This window comes from Pelodiscus sinensis, chromosome 2, assembly GCF_049634645.1.
Source record: "Pelodiscus sinensis isolate JC-2024 chromosome 2, ASM4963464v1, whole genome shotgun sequence".
Taxonomy (NCBI): Eukaryota; Metazoa; Chordata; order Testudines; family Trionychidae; genus Pelodiscus; species Pelodiscus sinensis.
The window spans coordinates 186,174,476-186,189,937 of record NC_134712.1 but is presented as its reverse complement, the minus strand read 5'-3'; the positions used below and the strand labels follow the sequence as shown (position 1 = coordinate 186,189,937).

The window sequence follows — 15,462 nt, the reverse complement described above, 5'->3', positions numbered from 1 at the left end:
GTGTCTGGATTATTGTATTGTAAAGTAGTTCTGGTATTTAACATACTCCAGAAGCAGTCTTTGGAAGCAGAATCTGCCAAGTAGTGGTACATTGAAAGTTTAGATATTGGTGTTCTCAGGCTACATCTAGACTACACCTCTCTGTGGACAGAGAGATGTAGATTAGGCACATTGAAATTGCAAATGAAGCAGGGATTTAAATATCCCATGCCTCATTAGCATAAACATGGCCACCTCTTTTTTTTAAATGGAGTTTTTTAAAAAAAAATGGCAGTCTAGATGCAGATCTGTCGAAAATAAACCCTTATTTGACAGATCCTGTATTCCTAAAAAATGAGGTTTACAGGAACTGTTGAAAAAGGGTTTATTTTCGACAGCTCCATGTCTAGACTATCTTTTTTTTTTAAAAAACTCTGTTTCGGAAAAAAGTGGCAGCCATGTTTATGCTAATGACGTGAGGGATATTTAAATCTCTGCTTCATTAGCAATTTCGATGTGCCTGATCTACATCTCTCTGTCAACAGAGAGGTGTAGTTTAGACACACCCTCAGTGTCCCAGGAGATCTGCCAAAATGCAGCTGATGCATCTGATATTTTGAAGACTTTGTCTTTTGTCTCAGACAAAATTCTGCTTCTTGGAGTCTAGTGAAAGTGTTCTTTTTAAAAATTTTGTTCAGCTTCTTACTGCCCATTTATAGCTATAGTCCCGCTCCTTTTGTCTATACAGAGAAGTGACCCTGTGGGTGCTCCACCGTAGGTCTTTGAGGTGCCTATGCGCACCAAGTTGGAAATTTACAGTAGCTGTGCCCTCCGGTAGGCTGTGCATGCGAAGCAGACAGCACATGTAGTGCTGCTACCACACTTGTGCAGCCAACCATCCCTTCAGTTTCTTCTCTGTTGCCGCCGGCATCGATCGGAACCACAGTTGCTCTCCAATTTCTTTTAAAGTACTTTAAAATTTTGAAAATTGTCTTGTTACTCACATAGTTAGTTAGTGTTACAGTTCTTTCTAGTTTATAGTTAAAGTTTTTTCTTCAAAAAAACCCAACAACCTCTTTTCTCCTGTTATACAGCTACTGTTTTTTGGCCTCACAGACTCTTACTACATGGGCTGCCTGGTTCCCCAGGAGTCAAACGTTGCTTCTCCTTCAGGTTATCTATTCCTGTCTCTGTCAATCATTCCAAGTATGTGCGCTGTTTGGGTCAGGCACATGCTACCGCACAGTGTCAGCTTTTCAGACAGTTAACAGCTCGCACGCGGAAGGCATGGGAGCTTCAACTGAAACTTCTATTGCTTGAGAAAACAATGAGACTTGCATTGGGCTACACTCCCTGGGAGATGCATTTACAATACCTTCTAATGCATCCCTTCTATATGTGTTTCCTCCGATCCCACTTCTTCACCAGGTGATCAACAAGATAAGAGCAGATGCAGCATTAGTAATACTTATTGATCTAGCATGGCCACGACAGACCTTCTAGACTTACCTGCTAGAAGATGGGGAACTATTGGGAGACGCCATGAAGGTCTCATGGACATGTGGAGCAGGTATGTAGAGATGGTCAAATCTGGAATCCATCCCTCCAGATCCCTGGGCATGGTTCCTCAGTGGCTCTCTTCAGTAGAAGCAACATTTACAGATCAAGTCAAACAGATCTTAATAAGTAGTCACAGAGTAACAAGAAAGTCTTACCTCCACAAGTGGAGCAGATTCTCCCTCTGGGTAGGTCAGAGATCCATGAATCCATCAACAATCCCACTATCTGATATATTAGAGTACCTTTTAAACCTAAAATGCTCAGGTCTTTCATTTAGTTAATTGAAAAGACACCTCGCCGCCATAACAGTACCCCTCACAAGCTAGCGAAAGTACACCTTGCAATCCATTTAAAACAAATCAGTATTTGCCTACCCAACAACTTTGTGCTTTCTAAAAGGCATTCAAAACACATTCCTGCCAGTTAAAACCCCAGTTCAACCTCCAGTTAAAACCCCAATTCTGGGACCTCAATCTGGTACTTCGTGCTCTCACCCATATACCATTAGACCCTATGATTACATGCTCAATGCTTCACCTCTCAATGAAGATGACTCTGCTGATCGCTCTTACACCAGCCAGCAGGGTGAGCGAAATTGGGGCACTAATGGCTGACCCACTATTTGCAATATTTCATAAGGATAGGGTGATTCTGCAACCACACCCAAAGTTACCACCGAATATACTTACTTTCTTATTTATTTCCTTGTGGTGTTACCTGTCTTCTTTCCACTAGTCTTCTTTCCACTCATGTCACCGCTGAAGAAGCTAAATGGCACACGCTTGATGTGCGTTGAGCAATTGCCTTCTATTTGGAAAGGATAGAAACAGACTTTTCATCTCCACTGCTGAAAGATCCCTGGGCATGCAATCTCTACCCAGAGACTATCCAGATGGATTTGAGACTGCATCTGCCTGGATTACACCAGTTTTAACCAGGAGCCTTCACTTCTGTTGCGGGCACACTCCATGAGGGCCATGGAAACCTGTACAGCTTACTTTAGTAACATTCCTCTCAGACATATGCAGAGCTGTAACTTGGTCTTCCACGTACACCTTCGCCAGAGATTATGTGCTCGATAATTACCTAAAATAGGGCACTAAATTTAGACATACGGTCCTGACCAAGGTCCAACACAGCATTTAGCTGAAGCACCTGCCTTACCATTATGGGTACTATTCTATAGTCACCTAAAGTGGAGCACCCACAGGGAAAGTCCTTGAAGAAGAAGAGGAGGTTACTCACCCTGTTCATTAACAGAGGTTCTTCAAGACGATTGTCCCTGTGCTGTCTATGGCCTTCCTGCTGTTGGCCTTCGCTACTTGTATGAACATGGCTCCTACTGTGGATTTCCCCACATCAAACTGGTTCCTGACAGAGTGGTAGCTTTCTGGCATGGAGAACTTCTAGAGTGTATTGGCAAGGCGTTAATTCATGGGGATGGCAGGGAGCATGCAGGTGTCCTGTCACCTGAGGGAAGGGGTGAGCCACTTGTACAGGTCAAGGAAGGTGGACTTCTGCATGCGGAAGTTCTGCAGCCACTGCTGGTCGTCCCATCACTGCAGGATGATGTGGTCCCACCAATCTGAACTGGTCTCCTTCTGCCAGAAGGGGATTGCAAAATAATTTCCTTGTGTAGACATGCCCCTATCTTATTTAGTTTTGGAACTCTGCTTTGAGATGCTTCTAGACACCCATCTTTGCTTGTTGCAAAATAGATGAAAACATGGGCCCAGGTAGACCAAAATCTGCTGGGTCTCTGGATCAAGGAGAATGTGTTCAGCGCTCTCTATGGTTGGCCTACTTACTTGTCTGAACAGTGAGTTGTCTGTGTTTTGCTGATACCCAATGAAGATAGACTTAGCTGTAACAGATAGAAAAGGCATACTTTGTTAAAACTATCAGTTCTTCTGATAGGAGGCTATGAAAGCTGGAAAGTAAAAGAAAAAGACATTTGGCCTGTTATGGTTAAGTAGTTTAAAAATAAACTGCAAGCTACAGACTTTGTAAACACATTTGTAAACAAAAATGTCTGGACTGTTACTGTTTTATACTGGGCATATTTTCACTAGTGAAATCTATTATGGAAAGGTTAAAGTTCTTATATACTTTGTAAATAATATTCCTTAGATTGTAGAGAAGTATATGCAGCCTTTTATAAATAAATTAAAAAAAATATATTCAGTTATGCTGTTCTGTTCCTCAGACTCAAAATTGAGTGTATAGGCAACAACTCAAGTGAATACACTATAGATATATAAGTAATATACCTATTGTGCATTACATGGCAGGACGTTACATTACTTTTTGGCCCACCTTTTACATTTAGAAGTCTGACTGTGATCACATCTGAGATGGAATGTTTAAATAATGAATACTTGTTTTAGGGAAGAGAAACATACAGTGCTCATAATGAAAGCTTAATATCTATATCAGATTGCATAAAGATATCCTAAAAAGATGATATTTGAATAATCTATTAAGAAACTGTAGAAGTTATAGTTAAAGTTAATGCATTGCTTGTTAAAAAGAAAATTTTAAAATGGCAGTTTTATAATGCAGTATACCTTCGAGAACAGTTTCACAACTTGGTTCGTAAACTTATTCAAGAAGAATCCATCTTTGTTTCTACCTTCATATGTATAGTTTATTTTGCTGTAGTAAATATTTTTCTAGTAACACAGTGTGAAGAGCCCAACTTTTATTTGTAGTTAGAAATTGTACCCACAAGAGGACCTCTGTTGTGAAAGTCAGAGTCATACAAACTCTTTGATTATTGTAACATTACTGTAACCTACTAAATCAATTGACTATACCATTGTATATTTTAATGATGAAAACAAACCACTATTACAATAATTTATACTCTACCTGCCAAGAATAATAATGAGTGTTTTTATTGATTTTGCAATGTTTTTCAGGGACAGGGTTTTTAGAAGACAAAACAGAAGCCTGTAATAATATGGTGGTATCCAAGAGAAGAGTAAGACTATATTTTAAAATACATGCTTAAATGATTGGTTCCCATTTCCTTTTTGATTGAAAACATACGCAAAAATAATTTTCGAACTAGTTTTTTAAATACTATATCACTTTAGTCACTGTCAACTATTTTTTGGCTCTCAAATTTTCATGTACTTGGATTCTTCTTGCCAGAGTTCAGTCACACCATTACTTTTTTTATAAGAGTATTAAAATTATTATTTACAACCCAAATACTACTGCAATGATTCAGGTGGTTTATTATCAAGTAGTCTACAAGTGAACAGTGGTGCTGGAGTATTTTTAGTAGTAGGGATGCTGAAAGACCAGAAGTAGTGTTGCATCTCCAGAAGAGGGGACCTAGACAGTGATAAGGGGGCCAAAGCTGGGGCTGGGATCCTAGGGTCAGGGCTGGCAGACAGGAACTTATATTATACCATGGAGGGTGTGTGTGTGTGCGCGTGCTGCAGCACCCCCATTTTACATGTCTATGCAAGTGTTTATTAAAAATAATTGTAGTATGATTTCAGTTATATGTTTTAGTACCCATAATATGAAATCAAAGCTTCTGGTTGGCATTTTTACTTCTGTTTTATAGGTTTCATCAGATCATAGAAATGTAGGGGTGGAAGGGATCTCAAGAGGTCATCTAGTCCAGGCCCCTGTTCTGAGGCAGGATCAAGTAACCTTAGACCATCCCTGATACATGTCCATCCAACCTGTTCTTAAAAACCTCCAGTTATGAGGATTGTACAACTTCACATGGAAGCCTGTTCTAGGGTTAGCTACCTTTATTGTTAGGAAAATCTTTCAAGTATCTAACCTAAACCAAACTTCCTTGCTGCAGGTTAAGTCTGTTACTTCTTGTACTACCTTCTGGGGACATGGAGAAAAATAGATCACCATCCTCTTTATAACTAGCAATGTGAAAGCATAGAGTCCAGGCACCTCATATGCAGCAGCTGTTCCCACAGAGCAACCTCTGTCTGTGAGGAGCCTGGGTGCCCTTCGGCAGGTGCTGCTCCAGCAGGGTATGGGAGCTGGGTAGCTGGTGACAGACCAAGCCCCATTGAGGTTGGGGTGGGAACCTGTGGATGGCGGGGGGCTGCTCTAGCCAGGCTGGAACAGTCCCCAGTCTAGGATACCACTTTAGTTGGTTAACCAGTTAAATGCTACGAAAACCCAAGATTCTTCTTCGAGTAGTGTCCGTGTGGGTGCTCTACTACAGGTGTTGGGCTCGTCCTGACGCTGCAATCCAGAGAGTTTTAGCCAGCAGTAGCCCCCGGTGGACTGCGAATGCGCAGAGGCTGCCTTGCGCCGTTCGCGCCCTTTTTCTGCGCAGCACAGTCTATCGCCAGTTCCTCCTAACCCGTCCACGGCCGCGGACGGAGTTGGAACGCAGTCGTTTTTAACTTGAGGAGATTTTGAAGCTTTTCAAGTATTAGTTCCCTCCCAGTTAGCCCCTCTCCTTGTAGTATAGTTAGTTCTATAGGAACTAGGAAGCCTAGTTCGAACTACCTAGTTCGTGCTGCGTGTAGCCGCGCGGCACGGGGTTCGAACCAGCCGGGATTTAAAAATGGCGGCACCCGGCTTATGCAAATGAAGCCTGGGAAATTCAAATCCCGGGCTTCATTTGCAATTGCGGTATGCCTACATTACCCCACTAGCTCGAACTAGCGGGGTAGTGTAGACATACCCTTGGGGAGGAGGGCAGAAGGAGCACTCCCTCACAGGGATGTGCTAAAGAGCAGGACCCGAAGTGAAGCGCAATACACTCCTGATACACTCCTGATCCCCCGCTGAGCCTCAGCCTCTAGCAAACAAAAAGTCAAAGGAGACTGATAAGAATGCCACCAGGCAGGGCTCCCAAAAGTGGGATAAAGGGATCTGGCTTAAAGAAAAGCCATGACCCTAATATGAAGCATGGAGTTGCTGGCCACACTTCAGGCTCTCCATACAGTAATGCAGTACCAGAGGGAGACATGGTACCACAGAGGAGCAAGCAAGCCGGTAAGCTGCAGAGCAGTGGAATTGAACAAACGCTTGTACCACCAATACTGACGCACTTCAAAGCTCCAACGGTACTGTAACAGAGCAGCTGCCCTGTACTGGCCCTTTAAGAGTCAAACCCCAGCCTGGAGCAGGGCCGGGGAGTTCAGCCCAGCTGGGCGGCGTTGGCCAATTAAGGCCCAGCTGGGAGCCATAAAAGGGAAGGGCTGCTTCAGAGAAGGGAGTGTGAGCCTGGCTGCCGGGGGAGCAGGACGCTCCCTGGAGCTAGGGCAGGGCTAGAGAGTCAAGGCTGGGCCAGGGGGCGCTCGGACAGACAAACGGCCAGCTTGCTAGGCCTGAAGTAAGGCCTGCCGGAGAGACACCAATCCCCCGGAGGGCAGTGTGGGGAAGAGAACGACGTGACCGGAGGATTCCAGAGGGGGAACCCCACGTGAGCGGAGGCCCGTGCGGGCGGAATGGACTGATTCCGGGGACAGACGACGGACCCCCGCTACGGTGGTGAGTGACCCCCTCACAGGTACCGATGCAGGCAGCTGTATGGAACTATATGGCAATGCCTCTGCATACTCTGGTACTGAGATTCTTGACAGAGGCAGACCTCGCAGTAAGATCGGTACCATGCTCACTACTATTTTGTACCGATGGCACCCCATGGGCTAGTGGTTCCCTGTTCTCCTCAACACCAGCCTCACAAACATCCTCCAGATTTAGTGATGACAAGGAAGAGCAGTCAATGGACCAGCAACAGTGGTTCTGTATGCAGAACCACAACAACAGCAAATGGAGAAGTGGCAGTTGGCACAGTGGATGCCTCCACCGATGCCCCCCCCATTGGGACCCTTGGGTGCCTTACCGTACCCAACAGTTTCAACACACTATGCAGGTCCCTGGGGCACAATCAGTTCATACGAATATCCAAAGATGAGCTGACTGGGACCAAACTGACCATGACAGCGAGTCATCTATGGAGCATGCAACTCAGGCTTCCTCTTTTCCGCCCAATAATTCCTATTGCATGACGGAGGAACACAGTCTCCCCGTGTCATCAATCAGAGGGGATGACTTCAGAACATTCGAAGATTTCTTTAGAAGTGTAGCAGACACACTTGCCATAAAACTTTCTGATGTAACAGAGACCAAACACGAACTCACGAGCATACTCATCTTACCTCAATGTACCAGGCTGGCTTTACCATTGTACAAAGCACTGAGGATATGTCTACACTAAAGCACTAATTCGAACTAACTTAATTCGAATTAGTTAATTCTAACTAAGCTAATTCGAACTAGTTCATCTAGACCTAAAAACTAATTTGAATTAGTGTTTTGCTAATTCAGAATAGCATGTCCACACTGAGTGGACCCTGAACCAAAGTTAAGGATGGCCAGAAGCAGTGCCAGCAGGGCATCAGGTTAGGACTTAAAGTGTGGAGCTGCTGTCTCAGGCTAGCCGAGGGCTGTGCTTAAAGGAACCCGACTCCCACCCGGGACAGACAGTTCTCAGGGTTCCCCGCTTGCTTGTCTACCTCGATGAGGGACAGCTAAGCAGTCCTGTCTTGGAGTGCCCTGAGTGCCCACACTTGGCACATCACAGCACTCGGCCATCAGCCCGGCTGCACTTGCCGCAGGCTGCCATCCGGGGGGTGTGTCAATTGGGGGGCTATCAGGATCCAGGAGACCCTGCAGGAGAGCTTCCACCCCAAGGAGCCCGCAGAGCCACCTCAGTCCTCCCCATCGGGGGCTTGTGCCCCATTTCTCCCTCACCTCCTTCCACTTACCCGTCCCTAGCCCCCCTTCCTGATGTAAAAAATAAAGGACACGTGTGTTCAAAAATAGAAACTCTCTTTATTTAACAAAACTGGGAGTGGTGGGGGGGATTAACCTCTGGGAAGACTGAGAAAAGGAGGTGAGAGAGGGGAAGAGAGAGGGTGGGAGAGGGGAGGGGGAAACCTGGGAGGAGGGAGCTGGAAGGAGGAAGCCGGGGAAGAAGGAAGAGGGGAAGTATAAAACTATGGTACACCCACATCTTCAATACTGTGTACAGATGTGATCTCCTCACCCCAGAAAAGATATTTTGGCCTTGGAATGGGTTCTGAAAAGGGCAACTAAGATGATCAGGGGGTTGGAACAGGTCCCATATGAGGAGAGGCTAAAGTGACTGGGACTTTTCAGTTTGGAAAAGAGGAGACTGAGTGGGGATATGATAGAGGTCTATAAAATCATGAGTGGTGTGGAGAGGGTGAATAAAGAAAAGTTCTTCATTAGTTCCCATAATAGAAGGACTAGAGGACACCAAATGAAATGAATAGGTAGAAGGCTTCAAACTAATAAGCGAAAGTTCTTCTTCACAAAGCAAATAGTCAACCTGTGGAACTCCTTGCCACAGGAGGCTGTGAAGAACTATAACAGAGTTTAAAGAGACGTTAGTTAAAGTCATGGAGGCTGGGTCCATGGAGTGCTATTAGCCAAGGGGTAGGAACGGTGTCCCTGGCCTGTTTGTGGAAGGCTGGAGAGGGATGGCACGAGACAAATGGCTTGGTCATTGTCTTCAGTCCATCCCCTCCTGGGTAGCTGATATTGGCCGCTGTCGGCAGACACGCTACTGGGCTAGATGGACCTTTGGTCTGACCCAGTACGGCCGTTCTTATATACTTAAGTTCTAAGCTCAGGGCTCAGGGTCAGGGGGCTCACTGGACCACCTTGATTCTCATGCAAACCTGCTCCTTTGGTGGCCAGGCTGCCAGCTCTCCTGCCCTAGACGGCCACTTTCCTGTGCCTAGTGCGGAGGCTGTGGACATTGGAGGCCTTCCCCCAAACCTGGATGAGGTCCACGATCTCCGCACTAGACCAGGAGGGCGCCCGCCTCTTGCGGCCCCGGGCAGGCTCCTGGGAGCCGCCAGCCTGATCCCGGGAAGAGGCGGAGGGCTGGGTGGCAGCAGGTGGCTGGCTCGTGCCGTGCCAGGTTTAGGGTCTGCTGGCTGGGTGCTGGCAGGCTTGCACCTGGAACAGGCACCGTAGCCAGACCGTGCCCCTTTAAGGGCTCCGGGGCTGGGAGGGGGGCAGAAGAATTTCTCTGGTTGTGCCCAGAGTGGCCACCAGGGCAAGCTGGGAAGGGCTAGCCTCCCACTAGTTCGAATTAAGTGGCTACACAGCCCTTAATTCGAACTACTTAATCGAACTAGACGTTAGTCCTCATAGAATGAGGTTTCCCTATTTCGAATTAAGCGCTCCGCTAGTTCGAATTAAGTTCGAACTAGCGGTTTGCATGTGTAGCGCCTATGAAAGTAAATTCGAACTAACGGCTGTTAGTTCGAATTAACTTTGTAGTGTAGACATACCCTGATGGATCCAGCTAAGTTAATCCAGAAAACTCCGGCATCGGTTCCTCCAATATCAACAAAACTAGATAAGAAATATTACGTTGCTCCCACTGGGGTCAAATTCCTCTTCTCTCACTCTTCCCCTAATTCATTAGTGGTCAAAGCAGCCAGCCAGAGGGTGAAGCAACAACAGTACCCCAGAACACCCAAGTCACAATAAAGAGACAAAAAGGCTGGACACTATGGCTATGTCTAGACTGCAGGCTTCTTTCGAAAGAGAAATCCGCTTTTTCGAAAGAGAGCACCCAGCGAGTCTGGATGCTCTCTTTCGAAGACGGCCTCTTTACATTGAAGAACACCTTCTTTCTGGCCCACGAAAGCTCATCACCTAATAAACCATCTTGTTAGTCTTTAAAGTGCTACATAGTCCTGTATTTTGTTACATCAGTACACAGTATTCATGATGTGGGCATACCATAGTTTTATATAGAGACAATAAGATATTCTTTGTCTTATTCACTATTCCTTTTTTTTTAATGATTCCTAACATTCTATTTGCTTTTTTTGATTGCTGCTGCACACTGAGTGGATGTTTTCAGAGAACTATCCATAATGACTCCAAGATCTCTCTCTTGAGTAGTTGTAGCTAAATTAGTCTCCATCCTATTGTATATATAGTTGGGATTATTTTTTCCAATGTGCATTACTTTACATGTATCAATACTTTGCTATTTTGTGCCCAATCACTTAGTATTATGAGATCTTTTTGAGGCTCTTCACTGTCTGCTTTGGTCTTAACTATCTTGAGCAGTTTAGCATCATCTGAAAATTTTGCCACCTCACTGTTTACTCCTTTCTCTAGATCATTTATAAATAAGTTGAATAGGATTGGTCCTATGACAGATCCTTGGGGGACCCCACTAGTTACCTCTCTCCACTCTGAAAAATTACCATTTATTTCTACCCTTTGTAACGGAATATTAGTAAGGCATGATTTCCCTTTACAGAAATCATGTTGACTTTCCCCCAACAAATTATGTTCCTCTATGTATCTGACAATTTTATTCTTTACTACTGCTGTCAGAAGAAGCCATCCATTATTTCAGCCTTTTTTAGAAATAACACAATTGCTCTGTGGACGCTAGTATTATTTTTCGGGAATAGTAGCGTGTTATTCTGGAAAACCACTGCAGTGTAGACGCACCCTTTGGTCATAACACAGTTCAGTGGTTAGAAAGTAAAATTAAAGAAATCCAGATGAGAAGTAAGATGCACATTTTTAACCAGGAGGCTAATTAACCATTGGAAAATTATTGGGAGATGTGCTAGATTTTATATTACTTTAAATCTATAACTCAGGAGTTATTATCTTTCTCAAAGATATGCTAAAACTCAAACAGAAGTTCTGGGCTTGATGCAGAAGTATGTTGTGTGAGATTCTGTGGTTTGTATTGTACAAGAAGTCATACTAGATGATCTGGGCTTAAAAATCTATGAATTTAGCATATATTGAAAAAACAGATATAAAAACTGCAGCCCTACCTCTCAATTACAGAAGAAAAATCCTACTCCATCCTTTTCAATTCATACCTCAGCTCACACTTTCCTCTTCAAGTGAGACAGACCTTGCAGAATAACAGATCTGATCTCTCTTCCATTTCGACAGAATAGAGAAAACAATTTATAGTTGTGGCCTGCTGGATGTAGATATGCTAAAAAACTTAATTTATTTTGCTAACATTTTATAATTGTGATGAGGTGGACAATACCTGCTGGAGGCCTTTCAGCACCCTGGCCAGCAGCAGGAGCAGTGGAGAGGTCCTTCAAGCAGGGTGGAGGTGCAGCCTTCTCAACAGCCAATCAGGATGCAGCAGGCTGCTATATAAAAAGCTGCTAGGTAAGGCCTGTCAGTTCCTTCCTGGAGCTCAACCCTGGTAGACTTCTGGGCTGACTGGGGAACACCAGAACTTTGGACAGCTCCGAGTTGGAGTCGTGCTAGATCCTGCAGCCAAAGGCTAGCCAATGACAGAACCCCGGACAAGGGGAATTCAGCAACAAGGTCCTAGAGAAGGGCTGGATGAAACGGCATACTAGGGATGTGGCCCAAGGACATGACTGCAATTATGGACTTTGAAACTTGGCAGGTAACTGCTAAGTATGGGGTCCCTGGGCCAGGACCCAGAGGAGTGGGCGGACCTGGGTCCCTTCCTCCTCCCCTGCAAACCACACCCAAGCAAGGGGGGGCAATAAAAGAAGAGGCCTGAACCTCGGCCATTGATGTCCGTCGATCAATGGCCTTTTACATCGAAAGAACTCGGGCCTTCTGGAAGTCTCGGTGTCTACTTCTCTCCATAGCTGAGCATTCCAAAGGTCTCCCATTATCAACACAACGTATATCAAAGATCATCATCTCCTGCATAATGTGGTGCTATGTATTATGAAACAAAATCCTTCCACATACTATCAGGGCCCATTCTACCAGGGTAATTGTGTCCTCCACTGCTTTCCTCAAGGGAGTCCCTCTTAAGGATATTTGCCGTGCTGCCACGTGGTCCTTGGACTTTACATTTGCAAAACACTACTCACTTTCTAACATTTTTGTGACTGACGCAGCAGTTGCCTCTGCGGTCCTTTCAACAGCAGCAACACATTGACTCGAAACCCTGCCTCCTTTTTACAGGCTACTGCTGTGGAATCACCAACAGTGGAGCACCCATGGGGACACTACTCGAAGAAGAAGAGGAAGTTAATCACCCTGTGTAGTAATGATGGTTCTTTGAGATGTGTGTCCCCATGGGTGCTCCATGACTCGCCCCCCTCCCCTCTTTGGAGTCTCTGATTATGTTTCTCAGACCTCGATAAGGAGGAACTGGCGGGAGCCGGACCACACAACCAGAAATGGCGCAAAAAGCTGCGAGACAACCAACGCGTATGTGCGGTTTGGCAGACAACTGCTAAAAGATGTCCGATCTGTGGCACTGGGACAAGCCCAACGCCAACAGTGGAGCACCCATGGGGACACACATCTCGAAGAACCATCGTTACTGCACAGGGTGAGTAACTTCCTCTTAGTTAGAATTAGTTTTTTCTTTATTGGAAAAAAAAGTTTCCTGTTGGACTGTGCTAATTTTGGCCTAATAGTTCTACTCTACCTGGAATGCCTGGTTCCCAGGGATTCAAATGCTGCCTTTCCTGTAGGCTCTCTATCCCCATCTCTGACCATGTATGCACTGCCTCAGCCAGGCACACGCTATCGCACAGTGCCAGCATTGCAAATAGCTGATAGCTCGCACAAGGAAGGCATGGGAGCTTCAACTGAAACTCCTTTAATTGGAGAATACGATGATACTGGCTTCAGACCTGGAGCACTCCTTTCCCCTGCACCAACTGTCACTTCTGGCCATGTCTGAAAGAGCAACATCACCAGCTTGTCTTTAAGAGACTCTTCCTCTGACCAAACTAGGAAGAGATTTCACTCCTCGAGTAAAGGTGACTCTCCTTCAAAAAAACGGGAGTAAACACCTAACATGCCCTCTGCTCTAACCCTGGTCAGGGTTCTGGGGCCTCCCTGTGCAGAACCAATGGTTCATGAGGGTTCAAGGATCTGGCTAAGCCGAGCAAGGCCATCGGCACACACATCTGCACTGAGGAAAGACAAGACCAAGCTGTCTATAGCCACGGCACTGCAAGCACTGAAAAAAACAAATTTACATACAATACCGTCGGCACCCATGCTGCCCCAGCACCAAAGAGCCACAAGCAAATGGCACTGACTCCCTCACACTTGGTACTCTTGGTGCCACCGATAGCAGCCATAGTTCCATTCCAGATGTGTTGGCACCACATACGCTGGTACTGGCCCCATTCACCATGGCAGAGGAGCTCAGGGTGTCCTTGGTGCCCACAACACCTCAGTTCAGCACTGATGTCATTTTTGTATCAATTGGGTTCTAATACTCAGATACTCCAGGCTTGGCACCACCATTGTCGAATGATGATGAGAAGGAGTCCTTGGACGGCACCGTGGGCACCATATCGAGTTGAACACCCCCAAAGGGTGCAAAAGCTCATTCCAACTGCTCCTACCTCTAGAGCAACATCCCTGCCATTGCTTGACAGATCGCTCTACCAAGAGGAAGAGGAGATAGCTTTCAGTGACAAGAAATCATCTGCTTCCTCCCATCCTGAACCCATATTTCCTCCTCTTCTCTGGATGACACCCTCATGCCCCTACCTCCTATGGCGGGAGACGACTTCCATTCTTTCCAAGAACTCTGCAAGTGAGTTGCAGATGTCCTTGAGGTCTCCTTGGTCTGCCTCCCTGAGACCCAACATAAATTGACCAACATACTCCACGCCTCACCAACCTCTAAACTGGCCTTATCCGTGGACCCTGCACTTTTGGATCCTCCCAAAATCATATGGCAGACACCACTCACAATCCCATCGGTCTGCAAGAGATCTGACCATAAATATTACGTGGCCTTACAGGGTGCAGATTTTCTGTTTTCTCGTCCATCCCCCAACATGATAGCAAAGGATGCAGCCAATTACACAGCAATGCTGGAAAAACACACCCACCACATCTTTGAACAGCTCTCACTCTTTATTGACAGCTTATCAGATGGCAGAAATGAACAATTTTCTGCCAGCATAAACGAGGGAATGCTGATATCCCACACGGCCCTACAGGCAGTCCTCCACGCATTCAACACAACTTCACAATGCATTGCTACTGCCATCATGATGAGGAGGTCCTCGTGGCTCCACATGTCAGGGTTTCCTTGTGAAGTGCAGGCCGCGGTAAAAGATCTCCTCTTCCAAGGATCAAAGCTGTTAACTGACACTACCGATGCGCCTCTCCATTCACTCAAGGATTCCAGAACAACGTTGAAAACCCTTGTGATACATGTACTTGCAGCCAAGCACAAACAAAACAGATATTTTAACCAAAGATACAAATCTTCCCCTTTCAACCAATCTGAGGCATTTTGACAACTGGAGGACACAACGACAAACCAGGAGCAGACAGGCCTCTGACCAACCAGCCACGTCTTAGCCTTTGACCTCAAGGTAAATGTTTTTGAAGGTCAGGTGAAGAGTCTGATAGCTCCCCTTTATCTAGAACAGCCCCAAACCCATCTGCTATTCTGCCACAATCTACTACCCTCCTTCCACCATTAGTCCTCTATCACGACTGCCTAGTGGGTGATAGATGTCTTTAAGGATGGATACTGCATTCCTTTTACTGATATCCCTTCCACCCACCCATCATCCCTGTCCCTTTTCAGGGACCCATCTCATGAGAATGTTCTACTGTAAGAGATCTAGCATCTTCTCCGCCTAGGTGCCATAGAACCTATACCCCAATGTCACAGGGCAAAGGCTTCTACTCCCATTATTTCCTCACAGCAAAGAAACCAGGAGGGTGGAGACCAATTCTCGATCTCAGGAGGCTCAACTGTCACATACAATGCCAATGCTTCAAGATGATGACCTTAGCTACCATAATAGCAGCCATAAAAGAAGGGGGCTGGTTATCGACTCTCGATCTCCAGGACACTTATTTTCATCCATCCATCCATCCATCCATCCATCCATCCATCCATCC

General features: G+C 45.7%; 1 protein-coding gene across 1 annotated transcript in view; it reads left to right on the top strand.

The window, feature by feature from the left end:
- The window catches only part of ZCWPW2 (zinc finger CW-type and PWWP domain containing 2), a 107,659-nt gene that overhangs the window by 48,233 nt on the left and 43,964 nt on the right, over positions 1–15,462 (top strand). The window contains exon 5 of the mRNA XM_075921989.1: positions 4,461–4,522. Within this exon, the coding sequence (XP_075778104.1) occupies positions 4,461–4,522 (62 nt within the window). The remainder of the gene's footprint in view (positions 1–4,460; positions 4,523–15,462) is intronic.